This window comes from Hyperolius riggenbachi, chromosome 10 (genome assembly GCF_040937935.1).
Source record: "Hyperolius riggenbachi isolate aHypRig1 chromosome 10, aHypRig1.pri, whole genome shotgun sequence".
Taxonomy (NCBI): Eukaryota; Metazoa; Chordata; class Amphibia; order Anura; family Hyperoliidae; genus Hyperolius; species Hyperolius riggenbachi.
In genome coordinates this window covers 73,029,901-73,044,985 of record NC_090655.1, presented here as the reverse complement: position 1 = coordinate 73,044,985, position 15,085 = coordinate 73,029,901, and the positions used below count along the sequence as shown (strand labels likewise).

At 42.2% G+C, this 15,085-nt stretch overlaps 1 protein-coding gene across 2 annotated transcripts in view; it reads left to right on the top strand.

Moving 5' to 3' along the window:
* Nucleotides 1-15,085, top strand: part of TBC1D12 (TBC1 domain family member 12) — a 127,529-nt gene that overhangs the window by 12,877 nt on the left and 99,567 nt on the right. Inside the window, exon 2 of one of the 2 annotated variants that reach the window (XM_068255225.1) lies at nt 5,393-5,470. The exons of the other annotated variant lie outside the window; for it this stretch is intronic. Within the exon in view, the coding sequence (XP_068111326.1) occupies nt 5,393-5,470 (78 nt within the window). The remainder of the gene's footprint in view (nt 1-5,392; nt 5,471-15,085) is intronic. 2 annotated transcript variants of the gene reach the window in all.

Sequence of the window (15,085 nt, the reverse complement as noted above, 5' to 3'; positions counted from 1 at the left end):
TTTTTTTTTCTATTTTCTTGGTATTTTATATTTAAATTGCACCGGATTTATAAAGCTACCATGGGTAAGCACAGAGGTTTGTTCATGCTCATCCTCTGTGTGTTGTCCATTTCTCTCTTCATTTCTCCTTGTCCCGTTTTGGCTAAAGTCAAACTTTTTCATACAGGAAGACTTCAAGGGAACCTGAACTGAATAAAATTATTTAAAATAAACACATGGTGTAGCTGCAAATGAATAATACATACATACTTCCCCTCACCGTCAGTTCATCTCAGAAGCTCAGCATTTTCTTCTTACAGCGATCCCTTCCAGCTGTGACAAGATTTTGTCAGAAGTGAAATATACCAGTTGCTGTCAGTTACAACTGAATGTGCAAGGTAATGTCCATGTTTCCCTATGGCTCAAGTGGGCAATATTACAGTTTGTGTTCTGACCAGGAAGCTGTTATGGGTTAATGGCCATTTTCAAAATGGAGGATGGAAAATTCCATTGATCGCAGTGGACAATCGGGACGCAGGAGAGGAGAAAGAGATTGAGGAGTAGACTACACCGGAGGTAAGTATGACTTGTGTATGTTTGTTTTGACTTTACATTTTCAGTTCAGGTTCTCTTTAAGCTTGCCACAACGTACCCTCCTATCACTCTTCTATTCCCTCCTCTTCCCTGCCCCATGCACTACACTTAAAGGGGAACTGAAGAGAGAGGTATATGGAGGCTGTCATGTTTATTTCCTTTTAATCAATACCAGTTGCCTGGCAGCCCTGCTGGTCTATTTCTCTGCAGTAGTATCTGATTAAAACCAGAAACAAGCATGCAGCTAGTCTTGTCAGATCAGACTTATAAGTCTGAACCACTGAAACACCTGATCTGCTGCATGCTTGTTCAGGGGCTATGGCTAATAGTATTAGAGGCAGAGGATCAGCAGGGCTGCCAGGCAACTGGTATTGTCTAAAAGGAAATAAACAGGACAGCCTCCATATACCTCTCTCTTCAGTTCCCCTTTAAAGTGGACCTGAACTCAGAACATCCTCTCTGCTCGAAGGCCTTGTTCACATTGCGTTATGTTCGCGTGTCCGTTTGTGTTGGTCTGTTTTTGAGTCTTTTTTTTTTTTAATTCCTAATGCTTGGGTGGGCGATTCGTTTTTGTTGTTCGCAGTTTTCTAAGAGTTTTGTCCGAGCAGTTTTGTAATTCGCTCCCTGAAGTCAGGAAGGGAACTCTTTGATCCGGAAAATAATAAATACAATGTATTCTTAAAGGATTCCCGAACTGACATGGACATGATGAGATAGACATGTGTATGTACAGTGCCTAGCACACAAATAACTATGCTGTGTTCCTTTTTTTTTTCTTTCTCTGCCTGAAAGAGTTAAATATCAGGTATGTAAGTGTCTGACTCAGTCCTAAATCAGACAGGAAGTGACTACAGTGTGACTTTCACTGATAAATTCCCCTTTTTTACCTCTTTCTTGCTCTCAGAAGCCATTTTCTGCTAGGAAAGTGTTTTATAGTTTGAATTTCTTATCAGTGAGGGTCACACTGTAGTCCCTTCCTGTCTGAGTCAGAACTGAGTCAGCCACTTGTATACCTAATATTTAACTATTTCAGGCAGAGAAAGGAAAAAAAGGAACACAGCATAGTTAATTGTGTGCTATGCACTGTACATACACATGTCTATCTCATCATGTCACATGTCAGTTCGGGTATCCTTTAAACGCAATCGCTACACAAAGCGATTTTTGTGAGTTTTGCGTTTTCTCCTATACTTTACATTGAGACGGAACATGCACCGATTTCCTAGCCGCACCGCGAACGGGTGCTAATATGAACCTTCTCATAGATATTCATTGGCCACACGGTCGGGGGGAGGGGGGGGGGTGTTTTTAACAACTGCAGGCGGCCCAAAAAAAAAGCCAAAACCGTCTGCAGTGTGAACAAGCTCTAAATGAGCATTAAAGAAAAACTTATTTTTTATTACAGCGGATACAAATCCTGCAATAAATCTGCACTATCTACTTCCTGCTTTCATGGAAGCAGACAAAGGGTTAACAACCTGTTTGCTAAGGCCTCTTTTCCACGAACTGTTTCTAGGCAGTGAAATGCCTCTCAAACTCTCACAACTGCTCACTGCTGCCTGGCAACTGCTTGCTGAGCACACAGCTCAACAGTTAGTGGAAAAGAGGCCTAACTGATGCTGGGCATACACGGCGGGGTGCGCTGTTATTAATCGAGCCGCTGATGGCTCGATTGATAATTTCCGACAGGTCCGATGACCTGCCGGATAGATTCCCCACTCGAGCGGGAATCGATCCGCGGGGACGCGGCGGGAGTTGATCTACCCGTGTATGCTCAGCATTAAGGTGGCCACACACCATACAATTTTTTTAAATATTTGTTCAATTTAAGAATTGCAATCAATTTTTCTGACTGTAACATTTCAAAAATATGACCAATGTACCACACACATGTTCAATTATTCCCCAATTATGATAAAAATAATTGGAAACTCTGACAAAATTGCTAGGGTGTGTATATTAATAAATTGACATTCTAACACACACCATACAATCTTTAGAAAGATTGAAGAAAAATGTCTGGCATTCCGGATCGATAATAATTGAAGAAAACTGGAAATCCAATTGGATTTTTCAGTCGAATGAAAAAAAAAGCTTTACATTTTTTTTCGGGAGATCTGATCGTATTTATCGAATTGCCGTAAAATCGGATCATTTTATTGTATCGTGTGTGGCCACCTTTAGGCTTGCTGAGAGATCACATTACAGTAATCGCAATGTGATTATTTGCAGCTGAGGGGGACTTAGGCAGGCTCTTCACTCTACTTGATTACTGTGTTGTACTGGTCCAAGCCCTATCCCATACAGCCATATCAATCCCTGCCATGCACTGAGGTCCAAAAGTCCCAAACTGGCTGTCTATGTGGGGTTGATGTGGCTGTGTAAAAAGCAAAGCTATAGGCTTGCTATACACCAGCGGTTCTGGATGCAAGCCTGGCTTACAGGGGCATAGAGAGATGATTTGCATATTCAGTAGCAGTGCATTGTGGGTAACCACAAATGTTCACTTAAAGTGAATCTCCAGACTAAAAATCGACTCAGCAGCACTGAAAAGGCCTGGTGTTTCTTTACCAGTTTCACGGCATCAGAACTTTGTTTCTCTCATACAAGCCTCATTTTTAGCTGCACAAAAGAAAACTGCCCCGGCAGTTTTCCCCTTATGCTGTGCAAAGCATGATGGGATTACTGATGTTGTTGTTCTTGTTCTGCTGTTTTGGTGCAAATATTTTTTTTTTTTTTTTTAATTTTTTTTTTTTTTTTTACATTTTGAATTTGACATTTGAAGCCTAGTGTGTGCAGCTGGGAGGGGTTATCAGGACAGTTGGAACTGTCTCCTGCTCCTTGTCACCTCCTTTCAACCAAAAAGATGGCTGCCCCCATGACAAAGATGGCTGCCCCCATGAATCACAAACATTTGCCTGTTTTTTTAAAACAGGGTGGGTAAAAGATTATATTACCTATCTATCCTAATTAACATAACTAATGTAACTTAATAACAGTATGTTTGTTTAGGCTGAAGTTCCCCTTTAAGAGTACCTAAACTGAGAGTGATATGGATGTTTCCTTTTAAACAATGCCAGTTGCCTGGCTGTCCTGCTGATCTCTTTGGCTCCAGCAGTGGCTGAATCACACACCTGAAACAAGCATGCGGCTAATCCAGTCTAACTTCAGTCAGAGCACCTGATCTGCATGCTTGTTGAGGGGCTGTGGCTAAAAGTATTAGACACACAGGATCAGCAGGAGAGTCAGGAAACTGGTATTTTAAAGAGAATCTGTACTCTAATATTCTTACAATAAAAAGCATACCATTCTATTCATTTTTTTCTCCTGTGCCCCTCTGTGCTGTTTCTGCCACTCTCTGCTGCAATCCTGGCTTGTAATTAACAGTTTTAGGCAGTGTTTACAAACAAACTAACCAGCTTCTAATAGGCTCAGCTAAGCATAGTGTGTGAGTCATTCAAAGTATGCAGGGGGCCTGCAGAGGGTGTGTATCGCTTCTACCAATCACAAGCAGCCCTGCTCATTCCACACAATCAAGCTTTAGCCCGACAAACAGGACAGAGGAAAGATACATTGATTTATTACAGAGACAGTGCAGTTAGGAAAGACTGCAGTAAGCCAGAGCAGATTAGAACAGGCATAGGAACTTATAGGATAGAAGAACTAAGGCTGAAAAATTTGTTACAGAGTCTCTTTAAAGTGAATGTTTACCAATTTAAAAATAAAAAAGTCAGATACTCACCTAAGGAGAGGGAAGGCTCGGTCCTAATGAGCCTTCCCTCTCCTCTCCCGGTCCCGCGCAGGATCCCCCGTAGCAGTATTCGACCAGTTCGGTCAAATACTGCCACTTACGCAGGCGAAGGGAGCTTTCGGGAGCACTCGGGCTCCCGAAGACTGACCACTGCATACTACGCATGCGCGAGCGCCCTCTATGACGCACTCGCGCGTACGTAGTATGGAGCGGCCTGTCTTCGGAAGCCCGAGTGCTCCTGAAGACCTCCGAAGTCCCTGCGGCGGCGGACGCGAACGGGGAAGCCAGCGCAGCACCGAGGGCACCGGGAGAGGAGAGGGAAGGCTCATTAGGACCGAGCCTTCCCTCTCCTTAGGTGAGTATCTGACTTTTTTTTTATTTTTAAATTGGTAACCACTGGCTTTAAAAGGAAAAATCCATATCCTTCTCAGCTTAGGTTCACTTTAAAGCTGAATTATTGCAAGTTTCCTTCTGTTTTAAGAAGGCAAACCACACCAAGCATTGCTTAGTAGGAGGGCTTTTCGGTCTCTTCTAGCCCCCTATACATTCACTTTATGCACATCTGCCCTTATTTTAGCAATCATTTTGCCCTTAAATCATTCAGGATGATAGTGATTCCAGCTGGTCTACTTTACACCTATATCTGGACCGATGATTTATATTTTTTTTTTTCTTTGTAAAGCGCTTTGCAATGCATCCGATTAGTCTGCTCAGTTACATAAAAACTGTCAATTGCCATGGCAAGAACTGAAGCTGCAAGTTTTGCTAAATACAACCTTTGTGTCCCTTCTAAAACATTTGGCTGCAACTATATGTAAACTTTGCAGTGATGTTTATTTTTTGTATTATTTTTTACAGCAAATTGCAGCAATAGAAAGTGATGAAGTCACCTATCCTGAGGTTGCCTTTTTGTGAAATGCCAAACATTTAGACTTTTAGCAGATTTTAGCAGACTAAATCTTGAATTGATTTGATGTCTGGAACATTTTCATTGGGCAGTGAAGGCATCTACCAAGCTAAATTCCAGTAGGAAGAAAAGTTGACATTTTGTATCTTTGTCCCTTGCAGGGCTGTGGAGAGGGTACAGAAATCATCCAACTTTGACTCTTCACTTTATGAAATCTCCGACTCCGTCTCTGACTCCAGGTACCCCAAAATTACGCCCACTCCTCGACTTCACAGGCTTGATCAAAACCCAAACTTCTCAATAACCATACTCTTAAAATGATTGCCATCAATATACTACTCCAATCAGTCCATTGACAATAGATAAAATGTTACTATTGTCCATTGACTGGGAAACTTTCACACACATTGAAAAATGAGGGGGGGGGGGGGGGGTGCTTGCGATTCCATTCAGTGGTGAATTGCAGTGCATGTATGGAAACAGCAGACAGTGCAGTCTATGTACTCTCTGTGATTGCGTTTCCATAAGCACGGCTGAAAACGTACATATGGAAGCCAGGCCTTACTCATCTGACTCTGCAGCAAAATTAAGAAACACCCACCTTGTGGTTTATCTATAGAAGTCACACAATAATATACCGTATTTTCCGGCGTGTAAAACAACCCCCCAACTTTTCCAGTTAAGAAAAACAAAAGTTTGCTTTCCTAAAACAGAATTTGCGATAATTCAGGTTGGAGTGAGCTTGAGATGTCTCCCAGAGCAACACTGCTGAATATATGCAAATTAACCATTGTACCCTTAGAAGCTAAACACACCTCCAGAACCGCTGGAATGCAATGATGCGTCAGCTTGTTAATTTGTACAGAGCCATAATAATCCAACATGCATACAGACTGTTTTCCAGTTAAAATATAGAGTTTGGGATATACTCGCCGTATAAGACTACCCTCTGAACAGATACTGGTGCTGTACTGTATGTCGTACCCAGTATATAACAGTATGCAGGTGATTGACTGGTTGGATTGGTCAACACTCTCTCTCCCTGAGCAGATTGGTCAGCTCTACCTGTCTCCAAGCAGATTGGTCAGCTCTCCCGGTTTATCAGAGTGGTATGGGAGTATAGATTGCGCTGTGCCCGTAAAACACGCCTCTTTCACCCATCAGGCCTGCCCTTGTATTTTATTTACCTCCTCTGCCTCTCAGATCTCGCACATGAGGTAACAGGATAGGGTGGGCCAGACAGGTGGAAGAGTGGTTTATGGGCACAGCACCATCTCTTTCTTTCATACCCTGGGCATCCCAGACCTTGCAGCATGAGCAATGAACTCACCCCAGAACATGCGGCGATCAGGCGATCAGCATCGCGTATCGCCCAGCATCAATGACACCCAGCGTATAAGACCCCCGACTTTTCAGAAGATTTATAAGGGTTAAAAACAATAAAAAGTAGTCTTATACGCCAGAATATACAGCAGTTATTGTTATATAGTATTTATATAGTGTTGACATCCTACAAAGCACTTTACAGATTATATAGTTTTGTATTGGACTGTCCCTCTATGGAACTCGCAATCTAAATCTCTCCCATAGTCCTATGTCCATAGTCTTCTAATGCCGGTAACACCAAGCAATTTCCTGTCAGATCTGGGTGAATCTATCATTTGTCTGGTCCGATCTTCTCTCAATCATTACTGCACAAAATCGATTTCTTTCTTGATCAAGAGAAGTTCGGACATGACAGGAATGATCACTTCAACCTATCTGATTTGCATGGTGTGCACCAGACATACGGCTAATTTAGGGGGAAGCCAATTAACTTATCTGTATGTTTTGGGGGAAAATAGTTTACAAGTCTGCTTTATTGAGCTGCTCTTCCTCCTTGAGTCCCCCTCACCAGTTTCATTTTATCCTCTTGTCCCATCTGGATAACTGAAATAAATTTTGATTACTCATGAAATTAAACTTACATTTATGACATTTGGAATTAATTTGTTTCAGTGACTCTTGTGACTCGTGTAACCTCCTCTGTGGTGATTACATTAGGAATTTCAGAACATTTGCAGATGACGGCATTTGGAAAAGAAACCACCAGTCGTATGTTTCTGAGAATGGAAAGTAACACTGAGGTTTTGCAAGCAATGTGTGCTATATTTCCATGTCTCCTCTCTGCAATGCTTGGAAATTTCCAGCTTCACATCATCAACTCCTAGATATTCAGTTGTGGGGCCAACAGCCAGTGGAAGCATTTTCCGTTTGTTTGTACACTTTGTGAATGAGATTCTTATCTACTGTATAAATGTCACCCTAGTAATGGTAAAATGTTGTGCACTGCCTGTCACCTCTATTTTACCGCAGATTAGTATATCAGGGCCATGGTGTGACCAATCCTTTATGGAATACTGTATCTTTTTTGGCATATTAAGTAGAATAAAGAAAGCAGCTCAGAATATACAGTGGTTTGCAAAAGTATTCAGTCCCCTTGAAGTTTTCCACATTTTGTCATATTACTACCACAAACATGAATCAATTTTATTGGAATTCCATGTGAAAGACCAATACAAAGTGGTGTACACGTGAGAAGTGGATCGAGAATCATACATCATTCCAAACATTTTTTACAAATAACTGCAAAGTAGGGTGTGCGTAATTATTCGGCCCCCTGAGTCAATACTTTGTAGAACCATCTTTTGCTGCAATTACAGCTGCCAGTCTTTTAGGGTATGTCTCTACCAGCTTTGCACATCTAGAGACTGAAATCCTTGCCCATTCTTCTTTGCAAAACAGCTCCAGCTCAGTCAGATTAGATGGTCAGCGTTTGTGAACAGCAGTTTTCAGATCTTGCCACAGATTCTCGATTGGATTTAGATCTGGACTTTGACTGGGCCATTCTAACACATGGATATATTTTGTTTTAAACCATTCCATTGTTGCCCTGCCTCTATGTTTAGGGTCGTTGTCCTGCTGGAAGGTGAACCTCCGCCCCAGTCTCAAGTCTTTTGCAGACTCCAAGAGGTTTTCTTCCAAGATTGCCCTGTATTTGGCTCCACCCATCTTCCCATCAACTTCGACCAGCTTCCCTGTCCCTGCTGAAGAGAAGCCCCCCCCCCAGAGCATGATGCTGCCACCACCATATTTGACAGTGGGGATGTGTTCAGAGTGATGTGCAGTGTTAGTTTTCAGCGACATGTAGCGTTTTGCATTTTGACCAAAAAGTTCCATTTTGGTCTCATCTTACCAGAGGCAAAAGCAAGATTAACAGAGGCGCCAACAAGTATAAAATGATTAAAATGCGCTTAAAAGGAGGGATGCAGGTGGACACACCTCCCTCAGGTAAAAAACAGACCAGCCAATAAGCCGTTAAAATGTAACCGTACTATTTATTGGGGACTCTCCAGGTATGCAACGCGTTTCATGGGCAAAACTCCCGCTTCATCAGGCAATCAAGTTTGGAGAAACACAGTAGTAGGTCTAGCTCTGGGTCAAGCGCCTCTGCACTCCTACCAAGGGCAAGTATATCAGATATAGAAAGGGCATAGGCCCTTTTCTGCAAGGTAGCGGGGCTACACACCAGAACTCGGGCGCATATGTAGCGCATTTTCATTGTCCATAACGGGCTGGGATGGCCAACAGTGTCAGTTTCCTGGCCAGGAGCTTTTTGTTCCCCAAACCCGAATCCATCTTAAAGGGGATATCCAGCCTGAAAACTTATTTGCAGGGCTCGTCCTGTAAGGCAAATAAATTACCTGAGCTGTGTTATTTCTCCACCCCCCCCCCCCCTCTATCTTGATTGAGGGGGTGGGGCTACGCATTCAACTAATTTAGCATGCAGTTAATCTAGTCAGACCTCAGTCAGAAATGCCTGTTCATGGTCTATGGCTAAAAGTATATAAGAAGCAGAGGATCTGCAGGACCGATCGAACTTCCCTTTCTTCCCCCCCCCCCCCCAATTTTTGAAGATTGGACATGGTGGAAATTTCAGACCAACTTTAACAAGAATTGTATGGTGTGTGAGATTGTCAATTACTTGATGTACAGTTCCAATCAATTTTTTTTTCTGAGCTTTTCAATTTTTTTTTATTCATGATTGGGAAAAAATTGAACATAGGTGTGTGGTACATTGGTCAGGCTTTTGAATTGTTGCAATCAGTCAGAAGAATTGATTGCTATTCTTGAATTAAACAGATCTTTAAAAAATGGTATGGTGTGTGGCCACCTTTAGGCTGCTTACACACAGGGACGTTACAGGCGCACGTTAGTGCAGCCTGTAACGCGCCCCCAACGTACAGCAATGTAACACAAGTGGGCTGTTCACACTGCCCACGTTGTGTTACATGATGTAACGCTGCACGTTCTTCCGAAAGTGCAGCATGCTACGGCGTTACAGCGGCTTAAGCCGCGTTAGACTGCACATGCTCAGTCATGTTGGGGAGGAGCGGAGAGCGGCCAGGCACATGGCTAATATTCACTGCACGGTGTGACGTGCAGTGTTTACTTCCTGGGGCGGCCGCTCTGTGCGGCGATTGGCCGGCGGGACCATGTGATGCTGCATGCGTCCAAGAGTACGCATCACGGACGCCAGAGTGAGCTGCACAACGCGGCTCACTCTGACGTCCACATCGAAGAGCACCAGGCCTTGCATTAGGTGCACGTTATGCGACCTTAACGTAGCACCTAACGCAACGTCTTGGTGTGCAAGTAGCCATAGGGTATTAGGATTTGTAAGCCTTTCAAATACGGTAACTGTTGCTTAAAGTGATGGAGATTGTTTCGGGTGACCGTTTAGGAGTCAAAAGATTCCCTCGACTTCAACTCCTCAACTCTGACTCCACAGATTAATTTCTAGTCAGATATAAAATGGTAAATTGTAACTAATCCTTTTCTCGATTTTTAATCATTGTGTGTTAATGCAGTAGAAATCAAAAATAAAAATACTAATGTTAAAAAGATGGGGGAACCCCTTCACTTCTCATGAATGCATGCCCTTGGAGCAGCTGTTTCCAGTGCACTCTTCTACCTTGCTGTCCGCCTATCATTTGTAAATCCAGTCTGTTTGTTGGGGTGTGCCGTCTTGTACAGTTTAGCGTATTGTTTCTAGCAGGAAAGGGATCTAGGTTGGGACAATTAGACTGACATACCTCCGCCTCCTCATTCAGAGATTACATGAATATGATCTCCGGCTTCCCTAAGAAATGTTGGCAAAGGAATTCCGCAGCATTGTTTATACTTGGCAATCTGAATGCATGTTATGCGTTTTCCATTAGCATCAGATCACACTGGAATATTTTATATTGGTCCTGAGGGGATTTAGGCTATTGCTATGTAATGACAGTTTAAATGCTGACGGCCAGTACCGGTAAATGAACCACTCACAACAGTGTTCAAGCCAGTGCCAGAATTGCCTTCTACACCAAATGAGACTGCTTTGCTTCTCTAGTGACCCCCTTGTTGGCAGCTCATCACTGGCAATGAATGCAGCTATATAAATAATGGTGTTACTCATAATAGAGTGATTTTGTTCTTTTGCTTGCTAAAACACTGACTCATAGGAATTAGCTAGTGCAGAATGAACAATACTCTGATTAATAGTGATGGAGCAATCCCCTGAGCATTCTGATCATCCCGCTCCAACAGAATATTCCCTCTATTTTCTTTTTCCCAAAAATAGTCTTGATTGACTGTTGATGTGTTGCAAAGATGATGAATATTGCAGCTGATCTCTTCATGCGCCTGTGATGACGGTTAACCCCAGCAACATCTTACTGTCATTTTTTTACATGTAGGGGTGAATGTTGGTTAGCAATCCCAGAATATCCACTTGAATTATTTTTATTAATCAGTGCCTTTTTATCCTTGTTTAATCAATGAAAGCATCCTTTGCTCAGAAACTGGCTAAGCTTGTGTAAGGGTAGCAACCTCAGAAAGCCAGGCAACATAATGCACTTATTAAAGGACAACCGAGGTGAAAATTAACTAACTAAGCAATTGTATCTATCCTCCTTCTTTTAAAAATCACTTTAAGATATTAGTTTTATTTTTATTTAAATCTACTTTTTAAGTTTTTATTGTTTTTGCTCAATGACACATTCATTGAAGTATGCCAGAGCTAAAATCATTGAATCATTGACCCTTTATCTCTTCCCTGCTCTCAGAAGCCATTTTCTGTTAGGAAAGTTTTTTTTTTTTTTTTTTTTTTTTTTTTTTTTTTTTTACAGTTGTAATTTCTTATCAGTGAGTGTCACACTGTAGTCTGACACAGTCCTGACTCAGACAGGAACTGGCACTTAAATACCTGATGTTTTAACTCTTTCAAGCAGAGAAAGGGAAAAAAGGAACACAGCATAGTTGTGTGCTAGGCACTGTCCATACACATGTCTATCTCATCATGTCACATGTCACCTCGGGTATCCTTTAAGACCTGGTTCACATGTGGGAAAAGAAAAAAAAACCAGTCCGTTTAGCGAACCGTACCGGAATGGACCCCAACGGAGGTGAGCGGTGTCAATCAATAGAATTTGTTCACATTGCTCCTTTTTGAAAGCATGTGGTTAATGCGATGGACTCATTGACTGCGCACTGTCAAGCGGAGCGATGTGAACGGGGCTGCATGTTTGGGTCTGCAGGGATTTATACCACAAACCCCCCCCCCCCCCCCCCCCCCAATCGACCCCTCCGTCGCATTGGCTGCAGCTGAAGGAACGGAGGGTCACAGATGGAAACCGCCTGCCTTTTAAAACTGATCGGTTAAATGAATCAGTTTTTACATGGATCAGTTTTCCACCCGTGCCAGGGTGAACTGGACCTAATTCAGAAGCTGCAGATAAATCGGTCAGCTACTGTGCGTGACATCACAGCCAAGGCTACTATATGCACTGTCCAGACCTTGGCAACATTTTCTGTATTCAGTTTTTCAAGATACCGAATGTGGATTGGCCAACTCCACTGAATATTGTCCTTCAGAATTGTACTGATTCTGCAACTGGTGCGTGTTCTCTTGAAAATGGATTAATAGTGTCACTAATGTAATTGGCTCTGCTAGAAAATCCAACCAATATATGGTTGGTTGGTTGTTTGGTTTTTTTTTTTTTTTTTTTTCTCCTCTCCATTCCTTCTCAGACTACCCATCCTCCTCTCACTCCTCATATTCTTATAATGGGACAGCTGAAACCAGGTCTTCCCCCTGGTTGTGGTAATGGAGAAAATCTGCTTCACCCACACTAGGCACGCTCTGCAGAGCTCAAGTCAACAGTTGCTTCAAATTCCTCTTCTGCCTTTCAGATGAATGTTTCTGTAAATGTTAATCCCTGTATTAACCACTTCACCACTGAGGGGTTTTACCCCTTGAACACCAGAGCAATTTTCACCTTTCAGCGCTCCTTCCATTAATTCGTCTATAACTTTATTATTACTTATCGCAATGAAATGAACTATATCTTGTTTTTTTCGCCACCAATTAGGCTTTCTTTAGGTGGGACATTATGCCAAGAATTATTTTATTCTAAATGTGTTTTAATGGGAAAATAGGAAAAAATGTGGGAAAAAATTATTCAGTTTTCGGCCATTATAGTTTTTAAATAATGCATGCTACTGTAATTAAAACCCATGAAATGTATTTGCCTATTTGTCCCGGTTATAAAACAGTTTAAATTACGTCCCTATCACAATGTTTGGCGCCAATATTTTATTTGGAAATAAAGGTGCATTTTTTTCAGTTTGGCATCCATCCCTATTTACAAGCCCGTAGTTTATAAAGTAACAGTGTTATACCCTCTTGACCTAAATATTTAAAAAGTTCAGTCCCTACGGTATCTATTTATGCTTTTTTTTATTGTAGTTTTTTTCTGATTTTTTTTTTTTTTTTTTTTTTTTTTTGTGTGTGTAAAACTGTGTTTGTATATGTAAAATGCTTTAGGGTGTAGTTTTACTATTTAGCCACAAGATGGCCACAGTGTTTGTTTACATGCGACCTGTAAGCGTCCGGAAGGACGCTTACAGGAAGCAGTACGAGGCTGGGTAAATCGCAATGATCGCGCTGTTTCTCAAAGAAGCAGCAGATCATTGCGGGGGCTTAGATCAACGAACGGGAATGGATTTTCCCGTTCATTGATCTCCGGGCGGCGGCGTGCGGGAGCGCGGACAGCGGCACTAGCGCGGAAGGTACGTATTTCTCCGTCCTTGGTTTTTTAGGGGGGAAAAAGGGACGGAGAAAATCGTACCGCAGGGGGTAAAGTGGTTAAAATCGGGCTCTTTGCGTGTCTTAGTTTTGTGCCAATATGGCCAAACCCACCAGGCGGATTTTTTATTTTTAGATCTTGCATGCACTTGACTGCTTTTATTCATTAGAAAGCAGACCGTGCTGGGCGTCTGTTCTTCATTTACATGAACAGGCGGTACAGTAGCAAGACTTTCAGAACTTTGCAGACAGTGATATTTATTTTTTGCTAGTTTAATTGAATGGACTGGTACTGTGAGGATTTATTGGACCCTGGTCAGACTTGTGCACTTTATACAATCCAGTCTTGAATGCAGGGCTGTGGAGTCGGTCCAAAAATCCACCGACTCCGACTCCTCAGTTTAGGATTCCACTGACTCCGACTCCTCGACTCCGACTCCTCTAATTTGCATATTACAATTTTGTTGATTAAAAGTATGTAACATGAAATTCGTCTCTTAACTGCCAACGCTTAGGAATTTTACAAGACAACTGAAGTGAGAAGGATATGTAGACTGCTATATTTATTCCCTTTAGACTAAAACTAGTCCTTGGTAAGAGTACTTGTAAAAGGTACAACCGGAACAAAGAACATCTATCAGGCCCTAGGCAATGTAACTGTGGGTACATGTAAGAATGATGTGCAGGTACTTTGCAGGGGAATGAGGAGATTGTAAACAGACAACACCTCTGTGTTCAATGTGCACAACATTCTCAGTGGATTCCCTGCAGCTCTGTGGGGAGTGCATATGTAGAGTATAGTACTACTGTGTAACAAAGTAAACCTGAGACAGATGAAATTAAAGTTTTATACATACCTGGGGCTTCCTCCAGCCGCCTTCAGGATAATCAGTCCCTTGTTGTCCTCCTCCACCACCTGGATCTTCTGCTATGAGTCCAGGTACTTGAGCCAGTCAGGCGTATTGCGCATGCACACACTCCGCCGCCAGGAGCATACTACACCTGTGCAGCACTATTGCGCAGGTGCACAATGTTCCTGGCTGTGGGAGCGGTATGCGGCCGGACAGCGCTGACTGGCTGAATTACCAGGACTCATAGCAGAAGATCCGGGTGGTGGAGGACAACGAGGGACTGATTAGCCTGAAGGGGGCTGGAGGAAGCCCCAGGTATGTATAAAACTTTACTTTTTATCCGTCTCAGTTACCCTTTAATTTGTAGTCACCAAACCAAATTTTAATAACATATCAAATTATTTGATTTCATCAGCAAAGGGAGTGCATACATTTGCATAAATCAGCATCAATGCAGAATTATTTACATCTCGTTGACCATCTCTATTAGTGACACAGCTACACATCAGGCTTTATTCTTACAGAATAGATGTTATTTAGTATATATGAGATTCCTGTGTACACATATATACAGTCACAATCAGATATGTATATCGGACCTTAAAAATATGGGGACTGCTTTATTGAAGCAGCACAAGTAACTAATTTTGATTGGTTTATTTCATTGTTGTGGACTAAGCACAGCAGTGCTGGGCCGAAATTACGCATTAGCGTAATTACACATCGTAATTCACTACAAATGCACCGTAAGCGTTACGTGTAAGGTTACGGTATTACGCGTAATTAATTACGCGTAGACCGTAGGTTACGTTATTACGCGTAACAAATTACGC